Genomic DNA, 20,971 nt, shown 5'->3' with positions numbered 1-20,971 from the left:
CATGTCTATTTTGAGCCCGATTCTTGTTTCAGGAATCAACGATCAGTCAAGCATCAACGGAAGCGGAGTTGATAGTCCAACTGACGTTGTCAGACGAGCAACTTGGATGAATAAATGTGCTAATGTATATGGGTAAAGCAAGCTATGCCTTCGCGGTAAGGCGGCGCCGCAGCACACAGCAGTAAGACCCTCATTGTTAGGAATTTATTTGATATCGTTGTCTATCTTCGAGGATCATGAAGGCAAGATGAAGCTAAGAAGCGCCTCCTCCAAAATGTATCACATTGTTATTCGGAGCTACGGATTACCAATTGAATTAAAGTTAAGTTCGTATTAACCTAGAACAATTTACGAATTTTATTATTATTTATAGAACAATTTATTATTATTATTACTACAGAGAGTGTCAAATAATTTACTTGTCAGCTAATGTATACGCAGAAGAGTTCCAAATTGCTCGTAGATAACACAGTTTGACTTTTGAGTAAAAATGTCATTTTTGTTATTATTAGGTTAGAAAAGTAATTCGCTGTTTACTCTGAGGGTTTCGTTCTCCATATTATTTGCTATAATGTTGTTGGAAAATAACTCGGATTTTACATCAATGATATAATTAGATATGTTTTTGCTGTCTAAGATGTTCTTGAAATAATCTGCAATACCTATTTATTGCCGTCGCGCTCGTCCTATGAGCGCGCGGATTTGTTTAAAGCACAACCGAGATGCCTAAAAGGAACGACAGTAGCGCCTAGAGTGACAATTATGAGAACCCGAGATGAGGACAGCCCTAAAGAATAGCAGTAGTATTTGTCCAATGTGACGACGATGTGGAAAGTGGCCTTCCATTGTACATATGCTACGAGAAGACTTCGTGGTCCACTCAAACTGAGTCCACTGTCTTTCTTGCATACAAATAGGCTTTCGCATGCGGTAGGGCTCAAATTCGATGTCTAACTCAGTACATTGTATTGTAATAATTATTGATAGGGCGGATTTATTTTAGAATGTCATATCCTCAAAATTGTTGAGCTCGCCTAATATTTTCGTTTTTCGTTTCCATACGATGATATTAGACAGGGTAAAGTGCATATTTGTAGTAAGTAAAGGATCTCTGATGTGTCATTTATGCGTTGTTCGAATATATTATGAACATAAACGTTTTGCTTTTCTGCCCTCTTCGGGTCAAGGAGTGCGCGAAATGTACACTCCCTCTGGTCTTAACTCATAGATAACTACAGAAAATTATAGAGCACAGCTTCGTCTTCATTCAGCATTTAAACAGCTTGCCAGTAACAATACAGACTGTTCTGACATGTTTAATGAGTCTGAAGGAAGTTATTCTTGCAAGATGTTTTGATCATACGGTATTCAAAAGTGTAACTTGTTAGAAACGGAACGAAGAGAGGAGTCTTAGACTGACACGCTGTTTAAGAACGTCGCTTGGCATAGAAGCTTCGTTCTTGTCCCGGTACCCATTGTTTCTTATTGTAAGTTCCATCAAAAAAGTTCACATATAGACGGAATTACGGAGGTATTTAACAATTCTTTGATGATACGCTTTTCTTTTAATCTCAAGTTTAATTTAATGCGAAAATCAAATAAAACGTTCTTTCTTATTTATTAAATTATTACTTATTTGACTACGAGATAGCTGTATGTAAAATGAAAGGTAGATTACTAGATGAAATAACTTACACGTATTTACATTTCGAAATATTCGCTTTTGAAAAGTTTTTTAGCTTATCTGTCATTTTGTTGGCTGTTCATGTGGCTGATTTAACTTAGGACTTTGTATTTTCGAAGTTGAAGCTGCCGACTATCTTTGTTGTTTCTTTTATACACCGGTGGTAGACAAAATGAACTGTATATATATGTATATATATATATATATATATATATATATATATATATATAAAGCGCTCGATACTCCAATTGCATTATGAATAATTATTCTGGTTGTTTTCTTTTACTTGCCGAAACATCATCTACAAATCACCAGTCTCTGGGCAGTACACCAAAAAAGACGATGGGGTGAGGGAATTCCAACCAGTATTAGACTTGCGAAAATTTAAGATAGGATCGAGCATTGGCTATATGAAGGACATTACGGCAGGTAGAATTGTGTTATTAGGTTACCATGCACCTGAGGTGGTCTAGGATTGAAATTGAGCCTAGACACGTTTCATCTCTACCAGGAAGAAGTCAACCATTTCCAGCGAAGTTTAATGTCAATATCGAACGTCACATTCGAGCCATTTAGTTAAGTATGCATATCGGCAACACCTCGACCATACCGCGCAGAGCTCTCACACAAGGTGCGCGCAGAAACACAGGAAGGCCAGTCAGTAAAGACCTTTCATAAATATACGCCCTTTAGTAACTGAATTGGGCTGTAATTCAAAAAAAAACAACCTTAGTACTTAATAAACAGTGTATATGGTAAGGGACTAAGATAGATCAGAAGTTGTGTCATACTGGGAGATCGCAGCATGTTTCAGAAGAAGCCGCAGTGATTTCTCTATCGCTTCTTATCGCTCTGCACGTCGAGGCTTCTATGTTTGCCAGCGACACGCTCTTCTAGTGCTGCTCTGTGCATTCTCGCTGGCGTGGCTTCGCTCCTCCAGTTATGTGCCATAGAGATTATGGATAGACGCTATAAGTTCGAAGTGTAGTTCTCGGCATAAGCAAAAGACTCGATTCGGGGCAGAGTGGCGTTCTATGGGCCCCACTCACCCTAACAACCCCTCTAATAAAGTAAAAATGTCGCGCTGACTTATCAGTTATATAGGGCCAGGCGGCTGGCAGTGGGTCGCGATTGGTCCGACGATTGCAGTGCGCTTATATAAGCCGTTTGCGTTTGGTGCGCTGTGAAGAACCGTGCACGACAGTGACGAGCAGCCTGTTCTTTGACACATCGCTCAGGTGCGCGTCGAAAAAGGTACGTGTGTCTTTTATCGATGCGTGTTAATGCTGGAACGCATATCAATTGGCACCATGCAAACAAACTGTGCATGCTATCACTGACAACATTTGACAGGTTGAAATGCATCGGGATCTGTGAAAAAGAGACCCGGAGCGACCTAACGACGCAAGCTGGTTCCACCATCGACCATCAACGGAGCGAGGGCGCTGCATTGGTACTAAATGATAGTAGTTATGGTGTGGGGGATATTGTCGTAGAGTAGTTCGAGTTATTATAATATAGTCGTTGTACATGAAGTGCTGTCGTTGTAAACATCGCGTACTAGCCACTGTTTATATTCAACAAACTGTGTTGAAAGGAAAGCATTTTTTATAGACTATACTGAGTAGTTCCCTGTTAAATGCACTATTGTTATACAGAGGCTAGTAGTGGTTTGTAAGTGGTTCATATGGAAATTATTAGCGCGACAAATGCCGATATAATCAATACAAATTTTCGCAAAGTGTTTAGTTTCAGAAGTGCGCTGTTGCCGCACTGGCAAGAATTCAGCAGTTCGCGTTACCCAGCGGCGGCTCTAATTATCGGGGGTTTTGGGAGACGAATGCCGTTTAATATAGCTATACTAAATAAATTAATAGCTTAAAAATCGTAAAATTGTGCACATGTGTTCGTTGCGTATGCGGTTTAGCACAATTTCTTCAAATGTCATTTTATATTGAGGACGCATTAACCGTTAAGTATAGTACGACACTGAAAGCCATCACTTGTTTAATTATTGCTTTAGATTACTGTCTACTCACTAAAACTTTCGCACGATCGTAATAAACGCTGTTAATTAACCTTACATTTCAAACATTGTCAGAGGAAGCAGTTAACCAACAAAATAGTGCTAGATGCTACCTGATTGGATTCCGGTTAAAAGAGAAAACTGCTGGTACTGTTGAAAACCATGTGCAATGCAAACAATCTTTCTTGCAAATTGACCAACTGTTACCTGAAAATAATAGTTATTTCTTCGGTCGAGTTGTGTTTTTGCCCATGATCGAAACGTTCGAAGGATAACAGCTGTATTCCTACCATGGTTGGCTCCCTGAAGAATTCTATGATCAACTCACTCACACGGATGCATAAAATGACTAGACAAATTACGGTGTACAGTATAATGATTTTTTTTTTCGATGTTTGTACTTCGCAAATATGGTAAATTGTATGATTTTGCTTCTTTTCCGTATCTAATATACTAAGTGAAAAGAATCGGGCATTTGATTTGAAATTGATAGTGCGAGTGAGTAGTACCTTTGAAAACTACACATTTTTCTCAACCGTTGCGCATACATTTTATTTACTATTTTTTTCTATTCTAAAATCATTTGTAGGTTAGCTGGCGACAAGTCTTATGTATGTATTACACGAACGGACGATTTCACATTACCTATAAGGATGCACAATGTTTGTGCTAATGATTTTCAGCAATCTAATACGGCTGCGCGATGGACTCCCCGTCTCATGTTGATATCGCTGACGTGGATCAGCCACTTCAGACACCCGCCCCACCGCTCATCGAGGACGACGATGTTCCCCGCCTACCCGAAAAGATGCCTCATCATGATCTGACAGAACATCAACACGAACATGATCCACTGGAAACACTTTCGGCGCATAACGGAGTAACCACAATTGGTTCATTGGGTTCCCTTCATATTCCAACATACGGAGACATTGCATCGACAAGCTCTGACCCGACGGGTGAAATAACAACAGCAGACTTTCGTGAAAGAATCTCCCTGCCGCCCGTATCTGACAACGAACTTGGAAACGGTTCCCCATTAATTACGCCGTTACAAAGTAATATACAAGAAAAGAAAGAGTTTCATGTTGAGCGCACCGAAGAGTTCAAAGAATCGCCCGTTGAAATTGGCGAGGAAGTTCAAACGAATTTAAATGATAAACCAGAACCTAAACCTAAAATTGTGACCACTAGCGAATTTTCTCAAGGAATTAACGCGCGTCCAAACCTTGGTCATGTGTCTTCATGTGAGCTTCCGCTTTTTGAACAACATGAACAGCAAGGAGGACAGCCTCCAGTGCAGGATGACGTGCACCAACAACAACAACAACAACAGGAACAGAAAACTGGCCCTACGAGGATTATGGTCAGTAAGTATATAATAGATGAGTACGAAATTTCACCACCCGAAAAGAAGGGCGCCACATCCCCCCATTCAGAACATGAGCAGCCTCGATCATATGAATTGTCATTTGACGCAATGGAACCGAAAACCCCTGTGAGCAGCGAAGTCCAACTTCTATTGAAGGAGACAATAGACATAATTGAGAAACAGAGCCGACCTGTGGGCGTGACGAAAGGTAGAAGGCGCTCTACAGTACGTCAACCGAGTGAAGTTACGGAAATTGAAATCCCTGAAGCTGAACCTATAGATGAAATGCCGTCGTCACCGGAACCCCCACAAGAACCAGAAACCCTAGTGGATGACTTCGTAGAGCAATTTACCAACGAAGATAAGCGGATTTTGTTTTCCGAGGAGGCCGATGACAGCGTCCCAATTAAAGAAGTAATCATTAATGCGAAAATGGATGACGAAGTAAGTGAAGTGCTACAAACCTACATGAAGTCACAATTTGGAGAACTTCGAAAACGAACAGCAATGCATGTTATGGCGGGCGACGAGCGAATTGCATCATATCAGTCGGACATTCGGAAAATGTCCATACCACTGCTGAGATTGGCTCAGCAACTCGACGAGAATCCGGAGGATATTGAAGAACTTAGACGAACAGCTGGAAACATCCTCTGTCTTATGTTAATGCTCAATGAACGGATGCTCCATGACCGACGAAGGGCCATACTCAATTTTTTCGAGCGACCTGATGATATGGCCGATGAACATCGTCTGCCTCGTCGCATGGGAGAAGGACTTTTTGGCAAGCGTTTCTGCTGGTTTAATGGAATGGGCTTTACCAAGCGTCGTCCTCGCCGTAAACCGGCACCTCGAGTAGTCTACCAGCCGGCCCTCGCTCCACTTTCAAAACCTAAATCATCTACGGCAGCCTCAGCGGCAACAATAGCAAATAGCATCAAAATTGGCGGCGCACCTCAACAGCTGTTTAATGAAGAGTACGACGAAGAACTCGATGACGATGAGGAAGAAGCGATCTCTGATGAAGATTGGAAGGTCTCTGAAGAGGAAGAAGCTGATCCAGAGGAGGAGGAAGAGATAGACAGCGATCTAGATTCGGAAGAACACGCCGACATTACGGGTCGAAAGAAAGCAAAAGTCAGCAATGGAACTAGCACTACTAATGGTAAACATTAATATACGTACACATGATTATTGATGTAGATTTCATGGGTCTAAATTCACGTACTCGATTGCAGTATGGAACTTAGTGAGCATATCATACTTTATCATACTTCGTCAATTATTATTTCGTCTCAATTAGATGATCAGCAGAGGCAGCAATTCTGCTGGTACCTTTAGCTATTTACGAGTGCTACAACAAAAGAAAGTTGTTTTCACCTAAATAGTCTGTCCAAACCACAGCTTTTACCTTGAAGGATGTATTAAAATAAAACGTAAATATCCAGAGCACAACTGCTCAGCCTAGACCATGTGAAACGCGTACCCGTAAGCATTCCCCCTTGTGGAAAATATAACTACAGTAAAATTGCATTTTTTTAAATTTATATTTCAGGTGGTAAGCAATCAATTGATGAAATTTGGAGTGAATCAATGCGCCTAATGCAGTTAGCCGATGCCGCAGTTGAAGGGGTTAAGGCAAAGAAAAGGATGAGGAAGGAAAAAAAACTCAAAAAAGAAAAATTGAAGAAGGTCAAAAAGGAGCGTAAGAAACGTGTACCAAAAGAGACATGTGCGCCTCCAGCAAAACGGGGTCGAAAAAAAAAGATCAAGGATACCTTACCACCGCCTCCGCCCCCACCCCCGCAGCAACCATTACAGCCTTACCCAATTGGGCAGTTTGAAGACCCGAAACCCAAGAAGCGCCGTCGACGACGTAAGACCGACGACGATGGAGAGGAAGCAGCGGTCGTCGCATTTAAGCGACGAAAGAAAGATGGGCCTACAATTGAACGCAAAATCGATCCACATTGCGAACACTGTGATTTTGAGGCAGATCGCCGACATCTGATCATGCACGTTCGTAAAGAGCATCCTGACAAGATGATTCAATGTGATCAGTGCAACAAAAAGTTTGCCTTCAAGGTATCCTTGTGGAATCATGTGGTAATCATGCACGGCACAGCTAAGTTTAAATGCGATCAGTGTACAAGATCATTTCGATCTGAGGAAAAGCTTCGTATGCATTCATTTATGCATTCAGAAAATAAGCCGTTTGCTTGTGAGATCTGCGGCAAAGGTTGTCTTACCAAACGACATCTCGATGCCCACGTACTCATCCATGAGCAACGCCAGCAGTTGTACTGCCAGATGTGTGACCGTCATTTCGCCACTAATCACAATTATCGTAACCATATGAAGCTGCATACAGGACAGAAGGACTTCTTCTGCGATATATGTAATGCCGGCTTCCCGATCAAAGCACGTCTAACGCAACATAAGCGTTTACATCACTCTGGCGAACAGTACGTTTGTGATATGTGTGGAAAGGCTTTCAAAGCGCGACATATTCTTAACGACCACAAAGCACTTAGACATTCAAATGAAAAGGCATGGGTATGTGAGATTTGCGGTGCAGGCTTCAAGCTTAAGAGCGTTTTGGTTCGCCATCTCAAAACACATAGTGACGAGAGACCCTACCGTTGCGATATATGCGACAAGGCATTCAAGGATCGATCTACGCTTGGCGTACATCGTAAGACGCACTCGACGGACCGGCCATTTCTTTGCGAGCAATGTGGTATGTCTTTCAAGCGCAACGCCGAACGCAAAAAGCATAATTGCATCGGACGTATGGTACATATTCCCGAGGATAGTTCACAGTCCCATCACGGACAAATGGGAGGGCCAAATCAGACAGGGAATTTGGCGGGGCTGCCCCACGCTCTGGAGTCTCACGTACCCAATTCCCATGTAGGAGTTGTCAGCCCTCACGTTAGTGTGGGTGGCGGAAGCCATGCTTCGCACCACCTGGTAACAAGCCACCGATCAGTTCCATTAAGTAGCTTGATGCACCCGCATTCAGCGTCGCTTATGTCGCCTGCTACTCCGGGAACGTCGCTTCAAGCTCAGCTTATGCAGTTGCTTGATGAAGGCCTACATGCCGCTGGCACGACACACCAGAATCATCAACAGCAGCAGCATCCTCAACAGGCAGGAAACTTCTCTGTGAATTAAAAAGACTGCAAAGAAAAGGCGCCACAGGTGGAAAATCTCGCCGTCAATTGTGTGTGAACAGATGTTACTGGTTTTCTTACAAAATAAGTCCAGAAATTGCTCACCTTTTGGGGCTTATTATCTAAATTAATTTGTGGATGCCATTGCCAGCGATCCGACCATGTACTGTCGCATGTACTTGCTGTGTGAAGAACTTAAATGTTACTTTAATATATAAAGTCCTCTGTATAAAGAAAATGATGATCCAAGAACAACTATTCAACAGTGAAGGCGAAGTAAACGGATGCAACAGTTACACAAATGTGAATCCCTCCTGCTTTCTATTAATGAAACGCCAATTTGTGAACGTAAACATTAAATCATTATATTAGGTAATAATGTTCAACTACTTAAAAAAGAAAGAAATCGGCCGATAAGTGGTTGTACATTTTTTGTGGCTTAGGAAAATGATGGTCTATTAGAAATCGATTAGCGATACATTGCAGAACGAGGGCTTTTAAAAGTCATATTCAATTTAACAATTCAGTAAATTTATAGGAGAAATAATCGACTGAAACTAAATTTGAATGCTTATAGGCGATTATTGTTATTATTACTAATATTAAAAATGTAGCCGATATTTTGGGCGCTTCCGAAGTGTATATACGTACATGTATCTACCTATGGTAGAAGCTATATACAGTATGCTGAAATCGTATGTCGTAGTGCCAACCTTGACTAAGATTTATTGAGAAATATTAAATTATCCCGCCGGGTCCCGCTGAGATCAGAGACATTTTACTCAATGTGTATGCAATTCTATCTCACAATTTACTGAAGGCGATATGTGTATAAACAAGCATACTTTATACATATGTATATATATGCATAATTGTATATATCTATGGTAGAATGAGATGGAAACCATACTGAACAATGAAACAAATAAAACGAAATCTCCAATGTTACGTCCTTTGAGGTAATACGAGTAATACATAACCATTTGTTCTACAAGTTTTCGTAAACTCTAGAAAGTGGTGATGGGTAATCTCCATCATGAGAATGCTAGAGCCGTAGAGGTTCTGCGAAGAAGGTATTGTCGGCTTACTCTCTCCACATGCATAGAAGGTTTTACATAATAATAGGTATGAGTTTATTTTTCGTTTAATCATACTTATCGTATAATGTATACAACAATGCGTGTTAAAAATTATATTACCTAAGCGTGTTCTGTTTAAAATATGATAATTGAAAGGTATAAACGTCTGGTTCTCAGATTATAGGTTACACTTTGTATAATTCCTGCGCTGAATTTTTAAAGCTCCCTGATCTGTTGTTCCGTTGCCTTGCTAAGGTCCCTACATAGAGCTAGACCCTTGAACTTTTCAAAGTAACTTAATTTTCTATCTTTTAGCGAGACTTTCGGACAATCACATCAAATACCAAGAGGCTTATTGCGATGTAGTGTCATCATTTTAAGTTTTAGGGTTCCCTTGACACAATACAAACATTATGAGACTCAGGAGCTTCACTTGCAAGCTTTTGCAATAAGGAGCTCATAAATATGGAAGTTCCAATTCTGTAAAAAAAATATGGAAGGCTATGATCAAGTACGGTAATTAAGATTAATTACAAATACTATTTTGTTTCTCCATTTTCTGTGCGTTCTGATTTCAGTGCTGCTCTTAGTGCCAAGTTAAAGTGATTTCTGGCCTTTTAAGTACGCTTGTTTGTTTAACACGAGAATGCAAACGATTTTTGGGTTAGATGCAAAGCCTGTCCGAAGACAAAGGGAGAAACAAATATAGTATACATTTTGTAATTGGTTTGGTTGACGAAAGTTTGCGGCTTTCCTCCGTGAATAGGCATTCCGCAGTTGGAAGACTATATACTATATACTTCGAGCACCTTATAGTTACCTATCACGCACCGATCCGATGCGTGTTCAAAATCTCTAGATCACCAAGATTTGCTCTTACTTTTTTCTTTCGGAACTAGCTGAAGTTGTCCAATCTCTTCTATTGCAGTAATATGTATGTATTACGATTTATTGAACGTTTGATTGCATGCGAAAGTTCAATTCTTATATACCATCAAGTCCGATTATTTTATATACATTCTTGGACTAATATCATCTTCGTTACCGCAACGGCGATACTGTCCGACAAAATTTAGACGTTTTTGTAAGTAAGTAGTAGAGTAAGTAATAGTAGAGTAAGAACATAAGATTCGTTGTAACACAGCTACATCGACCAAATGTTCTAGTGGTTCGTGTTTCTGATATATTTGAGTTCCCGACGAATCCTCAGACATACGGTTAAACCGGGTCTGATTATGGCAGACTGCTAATAAACTTTTTGGTAGAGCGTATACAATGCTTGGTACAATGAAACCATAATCGCGATCAGATACTTAGAGAGACGTGTCTTTGAAATTGAATGGGGGAAATTTTTAAGCTAATGATAGCGCTCTTAGCAAAACCGTTAATATATAGCCTAATGGGCCGAAAGATTTATCATACATATCTTTACCTTTCTAGTAGCACTAAATTGGGAAATCACGTAATTCAACAAGGTGAGCCTGAAAGTTGATTATACTTTTTTAAAAGTTAAAAGTCAAAAAATGCTTTTCTAGGTACATGTCTGTCGTGTACCGTACAGATCAAAACTATAATTAATAGCCATTGTGTGTTATGTATTATTGATGACAAGCATTACCTTGTATTAACTAATTGCCATGCTTCTTAAAGTGAACAAAATCGACAGTCAATAGTTTGTAGTATCTCAACATATTAGGAACTATTGATAGGACTGACTCTGGGCATTGACTATTAGCCTAGTAGTTTCTCGAACTGAACCGATCTAAATTATCAAATAATGCTAATTCGAAAAACGCAAATGTGTCGTATGCATTTTTTTCGACGCTGGATTACACATTGGACCTGGTAGCACAACGGTTTTTCACATTACAATATATACATATATTTTTGCACCATTTTGGAACTGGCCGTGCCTCATTTGCGTTTCAAAATTGACTGGCCGTGAAAAGAAAACTACGGGGAGCATTTTTGCTTTTTGAGTTATATTCACTAGAGCCTTTGTTTACGCGCGTGGAAATGCGTATTTTCGGTGTAAAAGTCTTTCTTTATTCAACGCCAATGCCACACTTCTGCCAAAGTATGAAAGTCATAGATACGGTTTTGATGTATAAAACTGAGCATTTTTTTATAAAAACAAACACTTTATGGTAATTCCAGCCGAAAAAATAAGTGCGTGTCTTTTTTTTGCAGGGAATAATTTTAAAAAATTCAGAAAAGGCTAACCAACCCCATTATACATTTGGTGATTACAGACATGCCCAGAGTTGGTCCCCACGCACGATCCAAAAAAAATTATCGAATAGTGCAATTGAATAACTTACCCCTCGCGGGATACTGAGGAATCGTGTATTTAATCTAACATATTCACATAATATACATGTGACATAAAGTTTAACATATTTTATTCAACCCACGCCTTGTGGAGCGAACCTTCTATGAATGATACACGCATTCGTCTGCTATATGGGCTCTGTAATGATGGCTTGGCTTTATCTGGAAGATGTTCGTTTAGTTCGGGTTCCGAGCCCGTGTGAAACCTCACTTGTTTGTAGCAACCTGTGCTTCTTTTAGCTTGCTAAGATAAGGAGGATAACGTGCACTGCATATTGAATGTGACAGTAGGTAAACCTGTAAAATTGTTCAGTCTTGTAGCGGCTTGATTTTTTCGCCGAAATTTTCCTTCAATGATCAGTCCACGAAGCGTCAGCTGGTAAGAACCGTTTCAGAAAGACGCAAGGTTCTTTGACTTTACCCTGACCGAGAATAGTTCCGTCGCATATTCTTTTGTACTTCACGTTTTTACTTTGACCATTTGAAGGCCGCTAGATGAACATTATGCCCGCCCTTGAATATGATTTTTTGTATACACGACCGTCTTTTTGACGAAAGTATGAGAAGTATCATAGAAGACGGTGCGCGATATTCAATGATATTAGGTAGTTCAAAGAGGAATTTCGTTTAGATTTATGTATCGAGTGGGAAAGGGATATCTTTTTCAGATTAAATTTGAGAAATCTTGCCAGTTTTATCCGCAGTTTGGTACAAACATTTACTAAATCAATCAGAACTTTTCGCGTCCAGTGCCACTTTGACGATAATCAAAATTGTATGGGTTCAATTAGAAGTTAAATAGACGATTGCATAGAAAGGACTGATTATCGCGCAATTTAATATCTGAGAAGGAAATGTCGAACGAAATGAATATATGTGTCTTAATCATGTATGGGTAGCTACGGCAATGTAATAAAATGAAAGCCAATTTACAGGTGCGGAGCTTTTTACGCGCAAGTTTTTCTACTGCTCAAACTAGTGTTGTGGATTCTGCTGAAATAACATCTAGCTAACTAAGTAACAGTTTTAATTAAAACAACGTTTAAAATGGAGATTAAACGTCACTATTTTTCGGCTAGCGGTATTTTTACTTTTCGATTGTAGTAGAACAATTGCTTTAAGATAATACAGTTCGCAAAGGAATGTCAGTATGGAAAACGTAGTCTTTGATATTGTTTGGAAGATTTGTTTGCAGATGTCAAACTATTTGTGGCAATTAATAGTGTTTTTGTTTCAGATGTATTATAAGGAGTGATTATTGATCTTTTCACAGCCAAAAAAAGGTGAGAAGATCTTTCGGTTCAAATATTGTGTGTGAAGGTGACTAATATGAAGCATGTATCAACTTAGGCGGCCAGAGCCAACGCTGCGTATCGCCAAAAATAAAATTTAAATGACCGCGCGTTGTTTAAACTTAGAATATTCATTACATAAGCAAGGGTTCACTTATCGGATATCGTCCAGAAAGCATGATTTTAGTCAATAATGATATAGCCGAAAACGTGCCACAGATTACGAAACTAAGCATCGTCAATTATTTAGATGAAGGGAATTTGCTGGTGTTAGGTAACTACTTAGGTGTTCGCCACTGAAGTGTGGTTTCAAAGTTTGAACCAGAGGTTCCTGACTGAAGAAGTCAGGAAGCTCTGGTTCTATTCACATGTCCTGACCGGTAGGGCACTTTGAAAAGGGCAAAATGTCTTTTCGTTATAAATACGTAATATACGAAATCTTACTTCGAGTTGCTATCCTTGCTATTATCTCTAAAAGTATATGGCAACTTCTTTATTATGGGGGATTTCCTCGCGCAGATCACACGTTTTGGAAAACATCGACAGAATAGATAAGTGAGTTTTGTCGCATAAACAAAGTTGCCATGCAACAGATAATCAGTCTATGATTACATACTTAGGAAGCACATTTATTAGAAAACTAATTTTACGTTTTTCTATATTTTTTTGATCGTGAAAAGGCACTGTTTACCAGTGTTCCTTTAGCGCATATGGTCGACGACAGTGGACCCGTTACAGCACAAGGATACGTCTGCTTTTGATTTAGGCCAAATGGTTATACTATTTGGGGGCTTCATAGATCAACGTATCGACATAACACGTCAAATTTGCAGCACTTGCCACGAGAACAGCTGGTTGTTTCTCTATTTCTCTTAGGCCAATTGTAGTGCTGTTGCTAAATCCTAATACACTAGACAAAGTGAAGATGTCACACTCTTCTACAGAGTGAGAACGCGTCTACAAATTTTTATGGCTCCATTTTTATTATACACATTTTACGAAAGAACTGGTAAAAATTTATGATGAAGGGCTGACGCTGCAAATGGTCTCTTCGTGTGACTAAAAGCCGTTCGAAATTGTAATGTACATGTGGCACCGCTCAGTGCAATTCAAAATAAATTGCCGAAGCTCAAATTATTGCTTTCAAAGCTGGACATATAATGCATCGTGACCTCTTAATTGCTGGGCAAATCGAGTTTGGGTTCACGGATGCGCACACAATGTTTGAGCATGATCTTAAAACTACTTAATTTGTTCAGTGCGTGTGCCAAATATGGCCTTCGGCGGATGCCAAGGAGAACCTTATGCAATCGGGAAACGCATATGTTAAAGAAAAAAAACCGAGAAGGCCTAATTCTTTCTCACTGACAACGTTAAGCAAATTCTGTATACCCGTCAAAAGCGGAAGCTGCTCTTCAACTACTAATAATAATGGTAGTTAACGAATAAAATCATTAAGAAAGATCGTCGTTTTCTAAGTTGTTTGGTAAAGCGCACAAATATATTAGAAGTTCTAGTTAGGTATTTCGCTGCACTTACAAATGTCGTATATTAAGTGAGTACACAGACTACTTATACAATACACTAAACATCGATGTATCAAATGTGTCGATCTATCAGCGAGTCACTTTTTTGTGTTGTATTTTGAAATTTACGAAGTGGTATTATTACCGCTTCTGGCTATGCCTATGGATTTTTAATTAAAGTTGCAAAGTGTAACCTGAAAATGTAAGATAGAAAGTTTAATTTTACGGTAACTGTAGGCCTATTATAGGTTATTTGATTTACATGGTTATAACATTTTAGACGTTTATTTAGCCTATTATATACGTTTTTATGTGTTGGCTCAAACTTTGAAGTATTCTAACACATCTAAATATTGAGTTGTTTGACTGACTGAAAATCATTACCTAATATGCCCTAGAGAACTATTGATATATATAAAGCTAGAATAAACGCAAATATCAATATGACATTTTTTCAAAATTTCAGCTTTACGTTGTAAATATATGGATGCCTCAAAGGATTCTGAAGGACCTGGGGATATTGCATCTGATGCTAGAGCGGTATTTGAAGAAGCTACCGGATCTTTAACAGATCTTAACCCCAACGCTCTGTATCATGGTGTCGTCTTGCCACCGGCAAACTTTGAATCTGTGTATGATCAAAGAGACAACGATGAGGTGCTCAGTGATATTCGACAGGTAACTAAGGAATCGACTAACAAAACAAGTAACTACAAACTGTCGAAGTACGATTAAATGATCGAAACATAGAAGCATGCTATTAGGCTATTTTTACAATAGCAAGCGTTTCTCTATTGGGATGAAAAATTTATTCCCTACGTCAAAATACATGATCCAAAAAACCAAAATACTCACTTATCAATACAAAACAGAAACGAAAAACTCGGTTGGTGTTTTATTAAAAATTGAAAAGAATTATGATCGACTTCCTTTTAACGTAAGTAGGTCTATGCTGAGTCTGAAGAAAAATCTGAAACGGTTTTACTCTTCTGTCACGCAAACAAATATTTAGACCTTCCAGCTCAGATTTCCCAAAAAGTTCGAATAAACTATACTAGGTTACGGTTTGTGGAGCTAACGAATATTATATAAATATGTGTACCTCACGCGGGTGGTAGATGGCGAATCATATAATCCGTGTTTCCTGTGTTTCCTAACTGTAGGACACTCCCGAAAGTTGAACATACCTGGGATTCATTTAGACACTTGATTTCATCATTTTCTAACGGTTTGTTTACTCGTCGTGACTCTCCATTTAGGTGAAATCTGAACTCGAAAGCGGTGTACTTGCACAGACCAGTATTCGAAGCCATGAGGATCCCGTTGTCCTCAGTTCAGAATCTCAGCCTTCGTCCACGAGTGGCTACGACCCGGTGGCTCAGGTTGAAGTACAGAATATGTTGGTTCTTGTGGAACATCAGCAGGCATTGCACTCAACACAACAGCAACAGCCGCAGCAGCATCAGCCCTCTGCGCAACTACAACCAGTGGCGGTAAGAGTACTGCATCAAGAGGAACCTGACCTAGATGAGAACCAAGAACAACGAGAAGAAAGTCATCAGGTGATTCATTCCATTCAACAAATTAACCCGCTTCTAGAACGCGCGTCTCAGCATTCATCACGTCAAGTTCATTCGCAGTCGCAGCTACCAACCGATGTTCCGGAGTGTTCTCCGACCTCAAATCAACTGGAGGACGCCATACCACCATTACAGATGATCCTTGATCCGACAATTAACCGTCAACAGCCACAAGGAGAACTTTTATCAACTAGCCCTTTGCAGGAACGGCCGTCATCCATCAAGGGGCCATCTCACAGAGCTATGAAACCTGAAAAAAGCAGACCCATCAGAGGCGAGGTATGTTCACAAGTTGACACGACAGTTCACTTTCTACACGATAATTTGAAATTATCAAATATATTTCTGTTAAAAATTAACTCTTATATGCGATTGAACGATAAGCTTGACGGGACTTTGTCTTTGCATTTGGTAGTTGATGTATTTGAGCTTTGCTTGTCTAATGTCCAAATTAAAGTAGCTTTCACAAATTTACTACATTATGTGTTTATTAGGTACGTTAAATATTGAGTTGGGCCTTTTTTCAGTTTTCACTGTGGAATGTATTCTTCTAACTTGGATCACATATCGTGATTTCGCAAGAAGAGTCGCCTTATCTTGGGAGTTTAATGTACATTGTTTGTCGTATTTCACAAATTTCTTAGTTTCGTCAGTGATTAGAAATTTCAATCGCAAAAAAATACAGAATGTTATGAAAATGAAGTAATTCATAGGATTTCATAACCTAAATAATCAAACACTTAGAAGTATATGGATCGTTAGTTCATAGCGATCTGATTGCTCCCAGCTTATCAATAACCATAGATCTTTAAATTTAATTGCCCTTTATATAGAAGGGGCAGTCAGTTATTGCGGATGTGGTAAATGGTACCGTAGGAAATGAGGAACATGTGTCACAGAGTCAACAATTAGAAGGAAGTACAAGCGAAGACCTAAGCGGGCTCAGCCAAGTGGTTGTCAGAGATAACCCAAGCGAGGTAAAAAGAAGTTTTAAAAATACTATGCATTGTAAAAATTAGTGCAGAGCCCAATATTTAAAACCGAATAATGAAGACTAGCCTGAAGTTAAATACTGCTCAAATTGAGTGTCTTCTCTTTGTTTCAGGTAGTAACAATAAAAGTCGAGGATCGCTTGCCTGGTGAGTCATTCATGGAGGTTGAAGTAGCTCCATCGAATGAGGTCGAATCTGAAAGTTCAATGAAAACTTTTTGTAGCATTTACATAAACGACGCCAGGCTACGGCAAGAGATTGCCGCAGAAAGTGAAGTCGCCGAACCTTTAAAAGATGTAATTGTAACGAGTGAAATTGATGATGAGTTAAAAGACCTCATAAAACTAAGGTTAAAGACGTTTGAGAATATAAGAGAAGACGCCGCTACTCAGTTGCTTGCCATAGATGCTCTCCTCGCAGTTTATCAGAAGCTACTGCGTAAGGTTTCCATCCCGGTACTCGAATTAGGCGATCTGCTGGAGAATTGTAAAGCATACAGTCCGGAGCGCATTAAGAAGATTGTGGGGAGCATTCTATGCCAGCTTGTCATGTTTAACGAACGCGTGATTCGTGATCGACGAGTCAAGGTACTAACATACCTTGGTAAGTCTGCCAACCTCGCGGATGGACATCGCATTCCTCATCGTTCCGGGGAGGCCCTATTTGGAAAGTTGTTCATTGAGCAGCACCATCTCATTGAGATGAAGCGGAGTCGAAGAACGACGACGCGAACTGATAATAATGCGTTGAGGACCGCAACGGTCAGTCGAGCAAAGCGGCGTCGAAAAAACCCTCAAGAGAGCAAATCTGACGATTGGGCTAATCGTATGCAGGCAGACGCGATCATCCAGGAAGTTGCTGTGGCAGACGGTAAACCTAGTAATGGTAAATATACGACTAAAGCCCCTAACAAACTAAAATTGAGCATCTAGGAGTGTAAGGAAATCTCTAGGAAAATAGCGTAAAAAACTGTATGAAAAAAAAGCCCACGAATCAAGTTAAGTGTCTATATATCTGTGCTTAAGATACAACTTTGCCTTACTTTTGCTGATGTTGTTGTTGTTCTTGCTGTTGTTGTTTTCAGAAGCAATAGAGGAAATTCTTGAGGAGATCAAATCAGCCAGGCGATCTACAAAACGGCGACACCCCAAGGTGGTTCTGGATGATCAGGTAATTAGCGACAAAGCTCCGAAGAAGGCCACGGAATGTGTGTGGCGAGAGAAGAGCACAAAACAGAAGCCTGTGACGAACCGTGAAATTGTGAAGCTAGAAAGCGAACAAGAAAAACGCATTCCATTTCAGGTAGAAGAATTCCAGTCCGTTTTAGTTACCTCTGCTGCTATGCTTCCCGAGTTCAACTCAACAAATGGGACCGATGCAAGCAAAACGAAAGAAAATGGTCGCAGAGCACGAGTAGCTCGGAAAGCACAGGCCCAACCAGAAATGATCCCTCTTCATCTGGTAGATGGTAACAATGAAGACAATGGAGAGGAAGACGAGGAAAGCTACGACGATGATAGAGATGCGGATTTCCCCCAGCCGCCACCTAATGACGAGGAATTAGAAGATGAGGCGATTTCAAATGAAGTATCAACTCAAGTAGGAAACAAAGTTAGGAAAAAATCCGGAGTTCCTTTCTTAGTTAAAGTTGAGCGTAAGCTAGATAACAACTGCGACCACTGCGAATACGTTGCGGAGAAACGGCGCCAACTCGTCCTGCACGTGAAGAATGTTCATGCGGACAAGATGATCGCTTGTGATGCGTGCGACAAACGATTCGCGTTCAAGATCTCATTGTGGAATCACAAGAATGCCATGCATTTGGGTGCCGAACATAAGTGCCCACATCCACATTGCACACGCTCGTTCAAAGACGAAGATAAACTCCGCACGCATCTTTTTGTTCATTCCGCTGAAAAACCGTTTACGTGCGATATCTGCGGTAGAGGCTGTCTAACAAAGGTTCACCTTGACTCTCACGTGAAAGTGCACGAACGCCGTGATACGCAATACTGTCAAACATGCAATCGCTATTTTGGCTCTAATCATACTTTCCGAAATCACATGAAGCTGCATGCAGGTAAAAAGGAATGGTTCTGCGATATCTGCAACGCCGGCTTTCCTATCAAACCTCGACTGGTGCTGCATAAGAAGATTGCCCACTCGGACGAACAGTTCATTTGTGACGAGTGTGGTAAGGGTTTTAAAATGAAGCACATCCTTAATGATCATAAGGCGCTTATACATTCAACACGGAAAGCTTTTGTCTGCGAGGTGTGCGGCGTCGGCTTTAAGCTTCGGAGTGTTCTGAGACGTCATATGAAAACCCATAGCGACGAACGTCCTCATAAGTGCGAGCTATGTGATAAAGCGTTCAAAGTCAAGTCAACTCTCGTCGAGCATCGAAAGACGCACACAAATGAAAAACCATTCCTTTGCGAACAATGCGGGGTCGCCTTCAAGCGGAACGCCGAGCGACGTAAGCACAGCTGCATGAGTGGTACCAAACATGTCGTCATGCAGGTCCCATTGCCACACCTTCAGTCAACAACACTAATAGCTTCAACAGCAGCAGAAACAGGACATGCACATGACTCAACTGGAGCACAGCTGGTGACTTGTTCAACAGGTTCAACACAGGTTCAACTGCCGCAGGTGTCCACCGGTCATGCGGGTCCTACACAGTTGCAAGTAGCAGTAGTAACTAGTGGGGGTCAAGCTGCAGCCCAACATTTAGTGGCACATGTGCCTTTACAGCTGGGCGCTCAGATGATTCAAATTATGAGCCCTGGCACACTAGTTTCACCTGTGCCAGGTGTACAAACAGGCAGCGTCCAATCAGGAGGTCAACTGATGGTACAGCAAGTTGTTCAGCAACTGCATGACGCCCAACATAGTGGACAACCACAGATGCCCACGGGCCAGGCAGCGGCTCCAGGTAGTGGAACGTCCGCAGCGACTCATACACAATTTGCAAATTTCTCAGTTAGCTAATTTTCACATATATTAAATCAAGAAGAAGGTTATTATTTAGAAGACAGGCTGTCAAAATTTACTTATTGCTCATCTAGTGGCTTCGGGCAATTTTTGCTGACTATTCATGCAGCGACGTTAATCAGATATAACAGATACTTTTGGTAAATAAGAGGGGAGCCTCATGTTGTCAGTTTGGGTAGGGTGTAATTTCGAGAAAAACGAGTGGCTAACATATATTAGCTAATATTCTTTTTCGCAGTATTAATAAATTAAGTGAACCTAATATTAATTATCGGTTGTTTAATTTTTCCTTTGTATCAGTAGTGATAAATAATTATGCACTCAATCAATACTCTTCGTTACGATTCAACTAGTAAAAATTACAGATGTGCATATGTTACTATGATAATTACGCTACAGCTACAGAATTTCAGCCTAAAAACCTTGGTTAGAAGGGAGATTTTTACTTAACCTGATGGCAGGACAATTTTACCAGAGAGATTACTAAATTCAAAAAGAAAGCAGCAACAGTGCCGCATTATAGCAGACGCTGTATGACTTAAATTGTGCCTGGCCTACGGATAGTCACCAACCAATTACCGCTTTCAACAAGAAAAAGCTGAAACACATTGAAAACTGTCATGGCATACATTTGTTCTACACTTTGAAAGGGTTCAAATGACTGATAGTGTAATATGTAAATATTACAAAAAAAAACAGAGCGAATCTAATACTAACTATTGTTTTACCGGTATGCCGATTCTTCCTTGCTTATCTTTTTTCTTTGTAAAAGGTATCAAAGACAACAATGTTATAAACAACAAAGTTGTACTTGAGCAGAGCAAGGTTGGTTATCTGTAGCGCAGGATATGGGACATGTTGGCATCGACATTTCTTTGACACAATTCTATTATTATATGGGTAAACATACTGCCTT

At 40.2% G+C, this 20,971-nt stretch overlaps 1 protein-coding gene and 1 long non-coding RNA gene across 2 annotated transcripts; both read left to right on the top strand.

Annotated features, from left to right (window-relative positions):
* Positions 1-2,498: 2,498 nt before the first annotated feature.
* Positions 2,499-20,326, top strand: LOC111266693 (uncharacterized). Its single transcript, XM_086971017.1, has 8 exons — positions 2,499-2,938; positions 4,394-6,247; positions 6,638-8,250; positions 14,949-15,164; positions 15,746-16,345; positions 16,900-17,043; positions 17,172-17,943; positions 18,143-20,326. The coding sequence occupies exons 2-8, from the start codon at positions 4,414-4,416 to the stop codon at positions 20,050-20,052; spliced, it is 7,089 nt and encodes a 2,362-aa protein (XP_086827143.1). The 5' UTR covers positions 2,499-2,938; positions 4,394-4,413; the 3' UTR covers positions 20,053-20,326.
* Positions 11,661-13,910, top strand: LOC111266694 (uncharacterized). The gene is made up of 3 exons (XR_002684215.2): positions 11,661-12,047; positions 12,906-12,951; positions 13,641-13,910. It is a non-coding gene; the product is annotated as an uncharacterized LOC111266694 (long non-coding RNA).
* Positions 20,327-20,971: the final 645 nt, after the last annotated feature.

Source organism: Varroa jacobsoni, unplaced genomic scaffold (genome assembly GCF_002532875.2).
Source record: "Varroa jacobsoni isolate VJ856 unplaced genomic scaffold, vjacob_1.0 scaffold_1108, whole genome shotgun sequence".
In the NCBI taxonomy this organism is placed as follows: domain Eukaryota; kingdom Metazoa; phylum Arthropoda; class Arachnida; order Mesostigmata; family Varroidae; genus Varroa; species Varroa jacobsoni.
The sequence above is the reverse complement of the archived record's forward strand: the minus strand, read 5'-3'. Positions and strand labels throughout refer to the sequence as shown.